Source organism: Ostrinia furnacalis, unplaced genomic scaffold, assembly GCF_004193835.3.
Source record: "Ostrinia furnacalis isolate ACB-3 unplaced genomic scaffold, ASM419383v2 OfSCF3544, whole genome shotgun sequence".
Classification (NCBI taxonomy): domain Eukaryota; kingdom Metazoa; phylum Arthropoda; class Insecta; order Lepidoptera; family Crambidae; genus Ostrinia; species Ostrinia furnacalis.
This window is the reverse complement of record NW_021133783.1, coordinates 425,180-442,883: the sequence shown is the minus strand read 5'-3', so window position 1 is coordinate 442,883 and position 17,704 is coordinate 425,180. Positions and strand designations below refer to the sequence as shown.

The 17,704-nt window shown below is 37.7% G+C and overlaps 2 protein-coding genes across 2 annotated transcripts in view; both read left to right on the top strand.

Annotated features, from left to right (window-relative positions):
• The window catches only part of LOC114357916 (zinc finger protein 729), a 49,366-nt gene extending 46,114 nt beyond the window's left edge, over positions 1-3,252 (top strand). Inside the window, exons 6-7 of the mRNA XM_028311719.1 lie at positions 2,483-2,639; positions 3,031-3,252. Of these exons, the coding sequence (XP_028167520.1) occupies positions 2,483-2,639; positions 3,031-3,222 (349 nt within the window). The 3' untranslated portion in view covers positions 3,223-3,252. The remainder of the gene's footprint in view (positions 1-2,482; positions 2,640-3,030) is intronic.
• Positions 3,253-3,848: 596 nt separating this feature from the next.
• Positions 3,849-17,704, top strand: part of LOC114357910 (ankyrin repeat domain-containing protein 29) — a 42,976-nt gene continuing 29,120 nt past the window's right edge. Inside the window, exon 1 of the mRNA XM_028311713.1 lies at positions 3,849-4,213. Coding sequence (XP_028167514.1) covers positions 4,202-4,213 — 12 coding nt within the window. The 5' untranslated portion in view covers positions 3,849-4,201. The remainder of the gene's footprint in view (positions 4,214-17,704) is intronic.

The window sequence follows — 17,704 nt, the reverse complement described above, 5'->3', positions numbered from 1 at the left end:
CGTAATTCAACTACAAGTAGTCAAACTGTAGCACGTAGCAATACGTAGCGCTGTATGTATTGTCGTCCAGATACTCACGTAGCAGTTCTATCTGACTGCTACAGAATCACCTATACCGCGACACTTTGTAGCGTACAGTTTCGTAGTGTATTGTAGCCTTCGTAGTCGCCTGCCAATATCGTAGCCCTCGCTACTCCCTAGTTCCGTGTGGTGTTGCCCTTAATGCAGCCATATGGCTAAGATATCGCCCAAGTTGGCCCATCGCGGTGGTAGACGGGCTGCGGTCGCCCAAAGATACGCATTGTCTTCAGACTCCTAATGCCGCGGTCAGATCCCAATGGGCTCTTAGCAGGAACGATTGCAGTTCCTAACGATGCATTCTTGGTGACGAAAGCTTTGGGAATCTACCAACTACTTCAATTTCAAGAAAGACAGATTTATTTTTCTAGTTAGGTAGTATAAATAAATACATAGGTCTGACTGAAGTTATTAATAACTACGACTACTACTTTAATGTCTCTATTTTATGTCACTCTGAAATTAAGTAATTATTGGCATTAAGGTTCTCTAGACTAGAAACTAGAAAAAAAAAAGACTAATAACATAAACACGTATGACGTAACATTGTAAAAATATGTGTTAGTTACTTTTATCTGTCCGCACAACTTCATACGTTTCTCTTGGAATAAAATCTAAATCCAGTTCCTCATAACAAGTACAAATCTATTACAGCGGTCTCTTACCTCTTACAGTATCTTGTCACAATAATATAAACATTCCGCGGATCCCTGCTAGTCTGCTACAATGTTGAAAGTGCAGGGGTCAGCCGCATGCACGGTGCATGCGGAACCCGGCGAAAGAACATTGTCATCAACCACTCCTACGCAAGGTGCTTAGTCTGGTACCGCTCGACTATCCTGCAGTTAATTGCGTTCGCAGCAATGTAATAGAAAATTTGAATAACATCATTTCTTCGTATAAATCTAGTATAGGTATAAGAATTCATAGGTATGAATTCTATCACAAGGAAATTAATTTCCAAAACCTTTCAGGATTACTAAACCATTCCGTTCAGAAATTATAGGTTTTATAGCTTAGATAGAAACACTTAAAATTACGTCATAACATTTTTTAAGAAATTTTTATTTGAGAAAGAATGAAGACTATCTGCTGCTGGTCTGGTCAGCTAAATAATATCGCCCTTAATGATAAAATCTGTATTATACAGTGATCGATATAAGAAAAAGTTTGTAACTTTATTAATTTAAATTAATGAAATATCAGGAAAAAACAGTATTTTTTCCTTAGCATGAACGTCGCTATTTATTTAAACTATTTATTTTTTCTTTCGACACCAAAATCCCACCCTTAAAGCACAAAAGCATGCAGTGTGAATATCTTGGCTGGGTGTCCAGTGGACTTATGTAATTACTGGCCGCCCCGACTTGTTTATGGCGCTTAAATATTAGCCACTTTTCCGTTTTTATGCGCGCGGTAATGGCGCTAAATGTGTGACGCTGCAGTCGGTCATTTAGGGAATTTAAGGAGATGAGGTCTCGCACGGTGTGAGAATATTGTCCATTATTCTCTAGGCTGGACGCCGCTAATTTAGCGTGAGTTAGATGGAATACTATGACTGTGACCACCCAAGTACTTATTATAAGAAATGGGGAGATGGTGCTAGCTAGGCAAATACGATTGTCTGGCTGGGGACAAATAAATGACACACAGGAAAAAACAATATCTATATTCTACTACTACTACTATACTACCATCATAAGTATGTTTTTGCATTAGGACAAGAAATGTAAATAGTGCTATGATTTAGCTTACATTGAGCACAAGCAGTCTATCCAGGTTCCTCTACTGTTCAATAAATAGATAAGATTACCGATGTTTCTTATAGTGATTTTTTTACGTTACATAGCATGTTTCCTGGGGAATATTCTTAATTACATTAATATTATTAACTATTATCCGTTATTTTTACCAATGTTCTCTGTTTCCAGGAGTGCACTGAGCCGGCACGAGTGTAATTTAGGCGAGCAGAGGTGTCCTCACGAAGGCTGCGAGATTGTCGCCGCCAACTCTTGCGTCCTGGCCAAGTAAAATTATTATCAAGTATTTTATTAATCTTACTTTATCGCATGTTTCATTCAACAATATTTTTGAAAAATATTTAGAAATACCATTTTACGTAAATAACGCCATCTATTGTGTAGCGGACGCATGACACACTTAAATGCTAGTGGTGCCGCGCGATGGGACAGCGTTGCTATTACTTTTAGTACTATAATTCGCCAATAGATAGCGTTTCATTTATCAATTTACAAAATATCACGATAGATGTCGCTGCTAGTCTGCAACCGAGTCAAACTATTTTCTAAGAAGTAACGATAGAGGTCTCTAGTTGTTTTAACAAAACTAAAACCTAGTTGAAATATTTTGATTACAGCACTAATATCAAACAATTTCTTTTAAGGCACAGAAGAACTCATGGGGAGAAGGTAAAATACCTTGAATGCAAGCTGTGTCCGTTCCAGACGGACCAGTCCAGCCATTTCAAGCGGCACATGAGGTGCCATGACGGCGAGAAGCCTTATTTATGCCCACACTGTGATTTCACCTGTGGGAGCTTGGTAAGGATCTTGTGATGTTAATAATGAGACAAGTTTTTGTTATAAAATGTTCAAAACGTTTGTAAAATAGGGTGAACACGCTAATACGATATGCGCTCACCAGTTGGCGCTACTGGCGAGTAGACTAGGGTCCTATGATTCTATCAGCCTATCACTACAGATTACTCAATATTTATCTCACTCGCTGGAAGACGTAGTATGGGCAGGCCTCCCACTAGGTCGACCGACGATCTGGTGAAGGTCGCGGGAGGCGCCTGGATGCAGGTGGCGCAGGACCGGTCTTTATAGAAATCCTAGGGGGATGCCTTTGCCCAGCAGAGGACGTCATTCAGCTGAAAGCAAATAAATACAGTACTTAGTAATCATTGATTAAACCACTTGATTTTTACAGGAGAACCTTCGCAAGCACGCCCTCAGAAGCAGCATGCACTCAAACGTGTCCCTGTACCAGTGCAACGAGTGTGCCTTCCACACCAACATGGCCGCCGCGCTGCGAAAGCACCTCGTTGCTGAACACGCTGCCAAGTACAACACCAAAAATGTCACGCACGATGTCAAGATGTGGCTCATGAAGAAGGAATAACTCTCCAGATGATTACAAGAGTGACTAATTTAATTAAGAATGAAAGACTGAAGAATTAAAATTTTGTAATGTATCTTATTACCCCACTTACCCGATATAACATTTAAATTATTAATCTTCATTCATAACATTCATCATCATAATTATTCTGGAAATGTTTTAACCACAGATATGAATTAGGGTTTTAACAATATGATTTGATTTGCTGATAAGGTATATATCTTTTGTCGCAAAAAATATTTCTATTGATTTTGTATTACATCGTAAGTATTTAATGACTAATACCACTAATACTAATAACAAGAAATAAAATATTTGTTTTAGGACTTTTTGTTTCTGTGATTTTAGTCTAGTTGGACTTTAACATAATTAGATTAAGGGTTAAAAATACAAAATGCGAGCTGTGTGCTGGATAAGACCATATTTTCAATAGCGGCGTAAGATGGCGCTAGTGTCTTAGAATAATATTTTTTACGAACTAACCATAAATATTTTAAATGAAACAAAATTAAGTATATAACTATTATTTAAATATTATGTCCAATAACTACATCAAAATAATAAACTTTATATTTTAAAAACAATCTATAGTAGTAAATGAAAATTGATTATGGCAATATTTTTTCCCGCTTCCAAACGTCAAACCGCCGGGCAGCGGACCAATGCGAGCCAAGTGCGAACGGAAAAAAATAATCGAGCAAGCGCGGCAGCCGCGAGCGGGCTGCGTATCGGTGTCTTATTTTGTCAGCTGATTCTGAATTTTCGATCGAATTTCCTCGCAAACCCGACAATATTAATGTATTAAACATTTTACAAATAATTACTGTGAATCACACTATTTTAATACAAGACTTGTTGTACAAATATTGATTGAGTGAGACTTGCAAATCGTTGAATTGTTGTGCAGTGCAAAATTTTAATTGATTTAAGAATAATGACAGTTGTATTTTCCGTGTAGTGGGTGACCTTTTTCCTGAAAATGTCGTTGAAGGTAAGATTTATTATTTTCAGTAATGAAAACAAATGAATGCCTACCTCACCTACCTGCCATTATTTTCTCGATTTCCAGTAGGTTTCCTACCTACCGTTTTTTTTTAACTGTAGGTAAGGTAGGTATCCTAAAGTTTTCAAGGTAGCTATGCCTAGATTTTATCTACTTTTTAATACTTACTTGATTTTTTTAAAGCATGTCCCAAGTGTAAATTAAAACATTCTGCAAACAATAACAAAACTGCGTGCGAGACACATTTTTACTATAATAAAAATTGCGCACTTCAAATTTTCACATTTTCCTGTAGACAGTCTATCTATATATATAAAAATGAAACCCGTTTCGCGTTGTCACGGCATCACGTGTGAACGGCTGAACCGATTTCGATAATTCTTTTTTTTAAATGTTTGTGGAAGTCCAAGGATGGTTCTTACGGAAAAAAATATTAAGAAAATCTCTACGCTAAGGCGGTACGAAGTTCGCCGGGTCAGCTAGTTTTAAATAATTTTGGGCATTACTGAAATAAAATATGTTTAAAGGTTGAACCATGGACCTATGGCAAATCATTATTAATTTGTCTGATAACTAGGTTTTGAAACTGTGTAGCTGTCTGTTTTAATGTTAATTTCTTTGATTTAGTATAGGGTTATATGTACCTATACTATTATGTTCAGTAAAAAAGTAAAAATTCAATTTATTTATTTACTGACATGGAAAAGAGAAGTATTTACCTATTAGGTATCAGTGAAAAAATATCCAATTTGGATTCAGCATCTCATTCAATATCTTATTGCATTGTAGGTAATAATGAATTTTTTAACTGTAATATTCAGATTTACCCATTTATTGTCCCGAAGCAGTGGTAGGGTTTTAATACTAGGACGTGTAAAAGTGCTTTTTAAAAGCCTATTTGCAAAAAATAAATGAGTTTTATGAGTTATAACTGCCTATATTATTTTATACCCTTTACAAAATATGATTTATGTAAGTAGATAAATTATGTGACAGTGAAAATTTATGAAATTATAAATTCATAAACATTTATGGATGCAAAAAAAATGTCTATGTAAAGACTTCTCAGCACTAGCCAATAGACATGTTGACACCACCAATCAATTGACGTACTTTTTAAAACTGTCAAAACGAAATTCTCCCATAGATTTTGTATGGCACTACAAGCAAGTGACGTCACTATTTTGTCAACTCAATCAACCACTTTTTTCAAAATTACAATGCGAACAAAAATCATAATTTACAGGTAATTTAAAATGAATTAAGTTTTTAGGACCAGAATAAAGGGTTTTCTTTTTAAAAAAGTTGTGGTTTCGAATTATTGGGGTATGGTGTCAATCTGTCTATTGTTGTCCTGAAGTGGTGGGAGGGCAAGTTATATTTGGGATGTGTATAATATTATAATTATAAGTGCCCTGGCGAGGGCCTAAACACTGAAGCAATGAACCGAAGCAGTGGTTTAATACTGGGACGTGTAAAAGTGCTTTTTAAAAGCCTATTTGCAAAAATAAATGAGTTTTTTAGTTTTTAATAAATGTTTATTATGATTATCCGTGAAAGAGCTGCATTTGGTTCCACCTATACATATAAAAATTATTTTTCTACTAAGAGGATAGAACATTTTGAGGTGGGTAATTATTACCTATCTAATAATAATTTTTCATATTATTATTTTCATTAATTGCTTAATTAATTAATTATCAGTTGGTGTAAAGATAACTTTTACATGTCAACCTTAATGACATTAACCCTACCACAGCTTAGAGACAATAATACCTAATTACAGCCTAATCAATAAAACGATTATTTTTTTTATTTAAAAAACTTAAAATAAGGTCGCGTCCACACGATGCGTACCTACTTTTGGTGCGGACGCGATATTTGTTATCCAAGACTTTTATGACCTTTATGAGGAGGATATGTTTTCCTTAACGCCGAGCGCATTCAAAAAGCGAATTATTGAAAAACTTTAATTATTATATTATTATTATTATTTTATTTATATACTAAAACTTTGGAGTGGGTCTGTAATATGCATGCTTACGATTACGATAAAATTACTTAATGTGACTAGAATTTGAAAACTAGAGAAACAGATTAGACACTTGAATGCGTGGGGTTTCATTGTTGTTGTCCGATTCAGTGTTGGTACTCTCTTGTTTGCCGCAGATCGTTTACAGTTGGTTCTGTAAGGTATCATGAAGTTCCATGTGGCCTTTGCGTTTTAAATAAATTTAAAAAAAAAAAAAAAACTTGTCAAAATAAGAATTTTCTACGAGTAGTTTCGGCCCTGTCTGACAGGCTGTAAAGCCTTCTTTCTAGCTAAATGTCAATGGGAATTACCCGAGTTATTTATTGATTTATTGTCAAGCGTCGCGTCAGAGGGATCAGNCAACATAATTATCTACACTAATATTATAAAGAGGAAAACTTTGTTTGGTTGTAATGAATAGGCTCAAAAACTACTGGACCGTTTTTAAAAATTCTTTCACCATTCGAAAGCTACATTATCCACGAGTAACATAGGCTACATTTTATTTTGGAAAAAAATAGGGTTCAGTAAAATATTTGGGTTTTTCAGAGTCCACGCGGGCGAAGCCGCGGGCGGAAAGCTAGTAGGCTATAATTTATGACGATATGTGACAAATAAATTTCAATAAATAAATAAGACGTGTCTAAAAAGCGCAATCTATCGTCATTGGTTAAAATCTACAGCGCTGGACAAACTACTGTTTTTGACGTTCGTAAATATTCATGCGGGGGAAGCCGTGAAGCGCCATCTATCAACATGATATCAAACAACATATTTTACGAACTAAGGAGTAAAACGAGGTCCACGCGTACGAATTATTTATAAAATTAATAATATTTGTATTCATCTGGTCTTACTTGACTTTTACTTTATGTATGTCATGCACGATGACATTTGTGTTAATATTTGTGTACGTCACCACTGGTGACAATCGATATTATTTATGCCATTTATCCTCAGTGGCGACAAAGCTAGTGTCGACAACCGAGAATAGACGCCAGTTGCGAGGTGACCATAGGTCCCAAGGGGAAATGTACGTGTACGTGCACCANGGGATCACAGACCTAAGGCCTCAGCCTCGAATTTAGCGGGCCGCGGAGCGGGAGCGGCGCGGCGGTGGCGCGGGAGCGCGGCGGGCAACGCAGACCCGTTCTCGAAACAAGCGGGCAGCTCGCGCGGCGCTTTAGCGGCGAAATGTTGTGTTCGGGGTTGTGTTGTCGAGATATTTGTTTTTATTCGCAAACGAAATGTCTGAACAACGGCGACAATTTTATTTCGATTCTTTATTTCTAACGCTCGATTTATTGTGGGCAAAAGAAGGAGTGCGCTGCCCGTTCGTTGCCCGCTCCCACGCCGCTGCCCGCTCGTTGCCCGCTCCCGCGCCGCTGTTTTCGAGAACCGGTCTATTTGATTTTACGCATAAGATCCTGCCGCTCCCGCGCCGCTACCGCCGCCGCCCCGCTGCCCGCTGAATTCGAGGCTGAGGCCTAAGCATTTGACATTATTTTACGAAACATTCACGAGAAAAGGCTCGTGCTCGTGATACTGAACAAGGAAATTATCCTCAGGGTTCCTTTTTTCTTTTGAGTTTACAAAACCCTAAAACACTAATCATTGTCTTACCCTTGTTGAGTGTAGCAGTCATCTGAAATAACTAATTCATACACAAATTGGATTACCCGACAGATTGGCGAAATAGGAAGGGCGGGAACCCCACCCCATCCCGTTTCACACATCTGGAGACGCAGAGGCAATAAAATATATAACACGAGTTTAAATTAAAATCACAGCAGCTACACTGCTCCACTACTTAAATTAAAAATTCGTAAAAATTACTAATAGGTAGGTACTTGCTCCCTAATTCAGCCCACGTATTCTACGATAAAACCTCTACGATATCTACCTAACTCTTTACTTTTTGTAGACACACCAGTGCATTATACCTACCTAACCAGCCTAATGAGCAGTGCAGACAAGAACATCCCATTAAAAATTAACGAACCACATGTTCGTCTTGTGAATTACAACACGAACGAAGGTAGAAAAGAGGAATTTGCTAGTTTTTGTTTTAATAAAAAATCCTATGCCTTGTCTAACCTATCCATCAACTCATCAACCATCAGGTTCTGTCGACGCGACAGAGGTGTGGCGTAACTGCCATTATTTGAGTCCATCTTTTACGGCTAATGAATTCGCATAATGTATCTGGAAACTTGATGCCGTACAGCAGGTTGGCTCGCATCATTCAACCATGATGTAAAAATGTAAACCTGTTATCTGAAGTGATTATTTTTCGATGCAGGACTCAGAGCCTGTTTTAATAGCATTTGACTATCGGGCCTAGCACGAATAATGTCAAGGTTGTGCTGTCATCACACATCTATTTGCTAGTAAAAAGTTCTTAACCCTATACTTGGCAAAGACGGTTTTGGTTAATATTTGTGATTTACACTATAAATATTGGATTTAGGACGAGTAAAAATCATGTAAAAAATACGAAAAAAAATCTTAGGTATGTAGTTTTGGAAATATAGTATGTATCTTTAAGTGCACATTGCCAGCTTTGTAGTAAATTAAAACATGCTTTATTTGTTAGTAAAAAATAGTTATTTAAATGAAAATTACTACAAAACCTTAAGCTATTCCTTATTTGAGAAATAAAAAATAAGTATCTTCTACAAAAAACTGCTGTTACTTAATGGCAAATAAAATGTTTGAGTTTGTGCTTTTAACTTCACGCTATCAATTGTGTCTGATTCGATAGAAGGAGCTGTTAGTATGTTTCGTCGCCATATTAGCTTAAAATTATTTTTCAATCTTGCTTCTGCTATTATTTTCAAATCACCACTAACCAGCCAAAACAGCTTGTACCTTCCACAAAAGAAGTTAATAAACGTTAGCCGTTACATTATTAATGTCGAAAGCACCCATAAACGTTTTCCTTAAAGATGTCGCTTGCTTGACGTATCAGAAAAATAAAGCCGACATCAGAATGGCCTGTTTTTGCAAGTTTGTCGCATCGGTTCTGCGTAGGTGTGTGTGTTGATCCGCGCATCTTTCGCCGGCGCGCGCGCCGCAAACCGGTCGGGTGCTGGTGGTGCTGGATAATGCCGTGGTCACATTGGTGACTGACTGGCTGACAAAGGTGACTGAGATTCTTCGGTCTTCCGCCACTTCTTCTCACCACCAGCCCATGTCCCGAAGTGGTGGTAGGGCAAGCTATATTTGGGACGTGTATAAGACAGTGTCCTGGAAAGGGCCTATGTACTGAATAAACTATTTCATTTGAGACATCTTTGGTCCTTGGTTCCAAGATTGTCTTAAAAACCGTTGCTCCTCACTTAGAACCCAAGACGATCTTAAACCAAATCTCTAAATTTCGTTGGATCGATTGAAGCATTTGGATTCTGATCTTTGAAAGATACTATTTAAGCATAAATTATGACAGTTGCAATGAAATCTCCATGTCGCCAATCACAATCTAGTTAATGGTGCGTTGGTTGGGCCCGATAATGATACTTGCAATTATGGCTGATGTGTGATCGCGGCACGAGAACCAGTCGAGAGTCACTGAACCGAAGCTACTCATGTTACGTCCCGCCNATTGGTGACTGGCTGACAAAGGTGACTGAGATTCTTCGGTCTTCCGCCACTTCTTCTCACCAACCCATGTCCCGAAGTGGTGGTAGGGCAAGCTATATTTGGGACGTGTTTAAGACAGTGTCCTGGAAAGGGCCTATGTACTGAATAAACTATTTCATTTGAGACATCTTTGGTCCTTGGTTCCAAGATTGTTTTAAAAACCATCCGTTGCTCCTCACTTTGAACCCAAGACGATCTTAAACCAAATCTCAAACTTACTCTTTTCGTTGAATCGATTAAACAAAGCATTTGGATTCGGATCTTTGAAAGATGATATTTAAGCATATTATGTATGACAGTTACAATCGCAATATTCATATCCATGTCGCCAATCACATCTCGTTAATGGTGCGTTGGTTGAGCCCGATAATGAATACTTGCAATTGCAATTATGGCTGATGTGTGATCGCGGCACGAGAACCAGTCGAGAGTCACTGAACCGAAGCTACTCGTGTTACGTCCCGACAGTCCCTTCTAGGGTAGCCTTGCTACCCCAGTTTTAAGTTTCAGCCATGAGCTTGTCATTTTGTATTTTGATAAGTTGAAGTAAGACTACTTGGTCTTGGTGCTAGTCTTCTTTGGATCCTGGTGCGTACATGTCAAATCACCCACCGCTTAAAATCACAGTGTAGGTACCTACTAATATCATTACGCTAAAACATGCTGCACCCAACTGGACATTTTGAAATGGTTGCACAAGCCAATTTTACAATACAGCTTCATACATCACCGAGGGCCTGTTGCTTATGCTTGGCGCTTGCCGAGTGATCGACTACTTAAAGTTTACGTAACGCTAAGTACGGATACCCCCATTAATCTCAATCAAGCGATTATTATATCAGCATTACCCACTCAAAAATTATATCATCGATTTGTAATACCGCCGAAGTCGAATGGTACAAAAAGAACATCGATTGTCTTCGTGAACGGTGAGAATTTAGGTGCTTCTGTTAAGAAATAAATCGGTTGAAAATAGGACGTTGAATCTATGTCATCATCATCATAAAACTTACAGAATTATGACTACATCTTCCAAATGACCACTTGTAATTAATTGCTGAGCTATAAATAGTCAGGTCCCCGATAGAATTTCTAGATTGTAACCTAGATCGATCACGAGATCGGCGAGTAAGCGCCTACGGTCTAATCTGTTTAGATCATTCAGAACTCCATAAACGAGTGATGGGCTGCTACCCACGCTTTTCTAACATTTCGTTACTTACTAGTACCTATTTCGAGAAGTTATTTGTTACAGTACTTACCTCAGTAGTATAAAACATAAATTATGAGCATAATTCAAATAATATTTATATCAGCTACTGTGATCTTAGTTAGGATGTTATTCTTGAGTTAAATTTGTATTATGAAGGTCAAAAGCTCTCAAAAGGGACGAAGACCTCTCAATACAAATTATAGATGAAGCCTATAATAACATGAACATTTAACCTTTACGCCCGCAAAGTGCTTCAAGTCTCGTTTTACACGTTCTATTCCCGTTTAGGTCATCTATAAATACACTGGAACTGCTCGTCTGCCCACACCGTCTGGATTCAGGTCTAGACTGCGGATTAGCACAGATTTCGTGTTACGAAGCAATAATATTTACATTGAATGGCTATGGGGGTGTTTTGATATTTAAAGGACAACCTGACCATGTTACTTGTTTGAAAAAACGTTAAAACAAAAAGAGTTAGATTCTCCAACTTGTAAATTCTATCGTCGTCCATACAATTCAAATGTATGGCCAGGAAGGTTGACACATTCGGTTACAATGCTATGCAAATTATTTTCTGCAATTTAACCTTCAAATAGTGCGATGTCACCTTGCATTTTAAGTAAAGTTTTTGTTATAGTTCTTGTACCCCCAATTCGTAGGAAATTCTCACGCCAAAGAAATCTGCCAGTCTTGTAAAACATACATCCATTTATAATGATGCTAATACTTCCTCGGACATGCGATCTCGCAGTCATTAATACCATTTAACTATAAAAGGACTGCCTCTTTCTCCTCATGATTAATTGGACGTCTTCATTGCTAATCGATCAGTTCTCGGTATGTTAATACATTTAAATGGACACAATCTAAGTTTCATTATGGAGAAATTGGATTCTTGGAAACCTGACGTCTTCCGACTTAATGGAATCGATCTTTCTGCATTCCCTGCTAACGACGCGAGATGAATATGTCTAGACGTTTCAGATATTTACAACTAGATTGCTGCGAATGGTGATCACTTGATCAGCATACCAAATCCAATTGCAGTTATGCAGTACTTTCACAGTCTAATAAGTGTACCTTGTCTTGATGGACTGGACACCCTGAATAAGGCATATACTTGCTCATAAACGAGGCCTTTACGTCAATTCAGGAATCTGGAATAGTTAACTCAATGTTTATGAAAGTAATATAAAAAGCAGGCTACATTAATTTAAATGGAAGACTTGCATGAAAGTTACAATAAGTATTTTTAATGACATTTAAATGAATGAAAAACGTCTTGAATCTTCATCCTCTTCCATGGGGACTGTTAAATCTCTGATCAAACTACTGAAAATACTAGATTTGGTTGTATAATGCTCGAGGTTACTTGTGAGGATAAACCGTCTTCCCACATGTTAAAATTTGCGTCAGCGGGTTGTGATAATGCTATAAAATAAATGAATAATTCAAATTAATTTACACCCGGACTGTGGGCGAGCGGTGGATCCAGCCGAGTGCGGATCGTTGGTAACGATACAGTTTACGGGCCATAACCGCCCGACTGGGGAAATAACCCGGAGACACTTTTATTGTTTTCAGACGGACTTTATTTTTTACCTTATCTGGGAAGCAGTTAAAAGTGTTGTGGCAAATAATAGTTATAGCAAGAATTTTACGACTTTTAGCATACCTAGCGTTCTACGTGATTCAGCCTGCAACAAATTATTAGCAGTCAGATTGAATTAGATTTGAATTGACCAGGATCGATTGGCTTCTGATCTTAAGGCTCATTGAAATGGCTGGATGGAATAATAGCCTTATTATACTAGACTAGTTGCCTATGATTTATACTATGACCACTAGAAATGTGTATGTAGTAGTACATTAAAATTTGTCCTAGCTTTCAGTAGCGATTTAGAGTATTAGACTAACTATCCGAACTGTGACGAAACCTTCGATGTTGATCAAATTCAACGTAAATGTTGATTTCAACGTGAATGTCGTTTACAAGGACTAGACGCGGTCCCACTAATCTGGAGGTGCCCTACTTCAAAGCATGTGTAAAGGAAGCTACTGTACAAATTGTTTGCGACGGACAGCCATTAGTTCTAATTAAAACTGCCCTTAATTGCGCCTTCTCGACTGTTAGTGCTTTGACGTTAGCGGGCCCACGCCACATTGCGCAAGAGACAAGTGACAAGTCTACAGAACATGTTAACCACTTGTGACAGTAGATACAGTAATAGATGAACATAAGAATCATCCGCTTCATGAATATGTATAAACCCTACTTTGTTTTAGGAGTGACATGGATCTGGTGACTGGTTCATCATTCATGTTCACGTGCGACCCATTGTCAATAAATGGAGTTACAGAAAACGTCTAGATTCCATCATAAACTAGTGTAGGTTAGGTAATCTACTTAAGCATCACATCATGCAACTGGTGTAGATATATGGCACTAGTTTAAATGGCTCCTATCACGCTGCAGTTTTAAAGTTTTACTACTGGAAACTTCGGTACAGACAGCATATCTACAGGAGTTGCGGAATACAGTGATGGGATTTGCAACGAGTTGTTAATGGAGGGTATGTCTGTTTTGTCCATGTTCAGGATGTATGTCAAATAATTTCGCTCTTATAAAATGTAATGAAATAACGCTGATAAGAAAAAGAGCAGTGTATAAATTGATATCGTTTTCGGAGTCTGTTAAACAAACGCACGCCGCAGTGTAATCAATGGAGATAACAGATGTTGCAGTGCCTACCGCCTGGCGCCTGCTGACCTTAGTGTCGTGTCGTGACATTGCGGATTAACTTTAATATTGTGTAGGTTATTTCTCTACATAAGCCTAGGCGCACGCAGACCACCGATTTTTAGTTGGCCGATAGTTGGGCCCGATTTTAATTTGTATGAAGAATCTGCCAAATCAAATCGGTGTAATCTGCGCACTTCCATACATGCCCATACTGATCAACTGCCCGACTAAACTATCTGCAGACGGAAAATCGATGGTCTGCGCCTAGGCTAAATGTTAATAATTTGACTGAGCTTCATAGGTAGGCAAAGAACACGAGGGAAAAATATGCAATTAGGACGAAATTAAATCAAGTCTCCATTGTTTTATTTAGAACTTTAGGTTATATCGGTGTTGTTTTTCGCTGTTGGTAAAGTGACAAAAAATAGTTGCGATATTTTGACGACTTGATAATAATATGATAATATTGTGTGCTTGCTAACAAGAAAACGACGTAAATAGAATCATTTAGTTCGTGAGCTGTTTATGCGCATGACGCGATACGTTTATGTAATCCGCGTAATATGGTTGACCCTGTGCCATATTAATAACCACGTGCTTATTCTTCGCGTTGTGAAATATTGTCTTCGTTTTTAGGTTTCAATTCCCCATATAATTTGACGTTTGGTCTTGCTGCTAGTGCACACTGGACTATTATTTATAACTACTATGCCAAAGATTGCGGAAAAACAGTTTTGTATGGTGCAATCCCCTGTCAAAGTCACGCAGTTTTCCTTCAACCGAACCTTGCTGTAGATTCCTTCTCAGATTATTTGCTTATTACTGTAATCGGCTTACCGGTAGCCTTTATGGCGTTAGTTTGAGGAGCTGTTGTGACTCGCTCGGCGTAATTTAAATTAATGGTCAGCCTTGGGGAATTTCGGTAATTAACTTGAGTAAGTATGTGCTTGTGAAATGCTTGGAGAAGCAGTAAACCTCATTAGAATTGGCCGCGACGGACAATAAATACCTGACTACATGGAATAGTAACAGGAAATCACACGAAATACCAAGGTTATAAAATAAATAATAGTCGGTATTTAAAATTTATGATCTGTCACTATTAAATCAGATTTTTTGAGACAAATCAAATCAATAAGCAATTTGTCCGCGCCCAAGTTCGACTGAACGTCGCTGATTACATTTCCGCTCTGCAGAATATTATTTATTATGTTGTAATTCGCAATTTTAAATATCAGAACTAGAAATCAGTATCACTTGAAATAAAATTCTACTTAAAATCCTTGAAAGGATAGCTTGTCGCCTTCAAACAAGTTCTAATTGGAGCAGCCATACGGGTTAGTGAAGGTTGCAATCGATTATGAACGGAGTAAATACAGCGAAGTCACAGGTAAAACATGCTAACCCGCCGTGCAAAAAGGCCTGAATCTTTTCAGCTGGCTCGCGGCCAAGAGCCATGAAAAGCGCTCGCTCGCTCAGCTTTGCACCATTCACCGGCGGCATCAAAGGGTGGTAGGGCGACCACACTAAACAACACAGGAGTATCTATCATCTTTCGCATTCCACTTCAACTAAAATAGAGAAACACGGGTTTGTTTGTAAGAGCCATGTTTCTCTATTTTACCTCACATCTGATTCGGAGTTCGGACCATCCTTTTCACACAACTTTGGTCAACTAAAAGCTGCATTTATATGATTACCATGTCCTTTATAGGTTTTATGCTTGTTAAAGCCATTAATTACTCTAAGCTGTTGCCTAATAAACCAGTAGGACGTAACATTGTAGGTAATGTTGTGGTCACCCCAGTTCTCCATCGGTGTAAGAGGCGTATTACGCGATGCATAGACAGTAATGCAAAATGCAAGTGCAATATTCTCCTATGGTATTAAATAGTCTTCTGTTTCGACCGCCTCGTATTTATTTACATTACATGGTTTATTTTATTTACTTATCCTGTCAGTACCTACTACAAGTTCTACAAAGTAAAATGGTAAAAGGTCGTAGTTTGAAGCCTCAAGGGGACATGTTTGCGTGATGAAATTAGTATTTGTTTATTTTGTGACGTGTTAAAGTAGTTTTAATATGATTGATTATTATTTACTGAGTGCGAGTCACTAGGCCAGACGGCCGTCAAATTGAATATATTAACTGATGTTTAAAGTGCGATATTGAGTTAGGCAGTAAATACCTCATTGATTTGTATTTCTTGGTTATATTTACACTAACGAAATTTCCTTTTTATATCGTCTGCTCTTCTTCGAATTGACGATCACCCTTAAAATAAAGGCCACCCTAGACACACGAGCCATTCCGGATTATCCGACGATATAAACTGCAGCGGATCTTATATCGGCTATAAGACACGGCTTCAGCTAATCCGAATTACAGGTGTGCCAGTAATGGACTGGAATGGACTTGGATATCTCCCGCTTAACGCATTGATGAACCTTGACAAATAGTGTGCATTTTGCTAGTACGTGGATCAAGGACTGGACGTAGGTACCTACCTACTTTAGATACCACCAACCACGCATCAACATAGGAACAATATTCATAAGTAAAAAAAACCTTTGGTAAAAACAATCACCCTCCGTCTGTGTTCAATTAACGAGGATCAGCTACCCACAATGTGATAGTTAATATTCCGACTATCTACCTATAACTTATCCTAAATTATTTTGAAAACAACATTAAAAAACTAGTTCAAAATGGTTCAAAATTGTCTCCATCCGACATAAAAGAACAAAGTGGCCGACAAAAGTCAAACGTCTTATGTTTTACGAGAGGAAGCATTTAGGCAATTTCCTCATTAGCTTGTTGATACTATTTCCAAATATCCTGCTGCGAACGCTTATTCCTTTCCTACTTTGTCTTTAGAGTCGTTGGTGTAAATCATTGGATTAATTTCATCTAAAAGAGAACTTTAAGTTGAAAAGGATTTATATTTAAACTATTTCCACATAATTTTCGTAAACGATTGGTAAAAAAATTAGAGGGGTTGAAGCCACACTCATGTATTGTGCTCTAGTTATAAAGAAAACTAACATAACTTCAAGGTAAACAAACAAATCATACTTGTTATTCGATTTTGGCTTAAAGTAATGCCAAAACTTTCGGCACGATCTTTCGATCTGTCGGGTCGGGAACTTGGCAAATAGCCTAAGCTAGGAGCGATGTCAACTTAGGATTTCCCTCGAACATGCCAATATTACTTTTTAGAAAGTTTTTCTTACATATCCAATAATATCCTCTACCTATACGATTTATTTTCTTCTTTGTTTTATATCTTTTTTTATTGTTCTTTGCATTTTGTTTCTTTAACTTACCTACTCTTGTTAGCAAAATCTAGTAATGAAGCTTTAACAAAGGAAAAAATATTATAATTTCACTATTTCTCTTTAATTCTATTTAAGGTCCTGTCTTGTTCCAACAATATAATATAAAGATTAAGTAAATATGACCTTGTCTGGACCATGATATATTTCACCCCCATTTGGCACCGCTGCCAAGAAAGGAGCTGGTGGGACCGTCTGAATGTCAAGGTTCCTCACTAGAAACTTGCAGACCTTTATCTACTTTTGCAACGAACACATTATGCCACTAATAGTTTTTGTTTGCTTGTTATTTCCTTTGTATTTTAAGCATTTGTTCTGAACACGCAATGTGTTTAAAGAGATTTCGAGATTATTCAAGAACGTACGAAACCCTAGGGTTTTACTCACATAAAAATAGTAAATAGGTATCGAAAACTGTAAACAGTCGAAAGTAAATATGTTAACCAAGGTCGTCTCATTATTTTTCCGACCATTCGAATACAGAAGTGAGTATTTGTTTGAATCGATCGT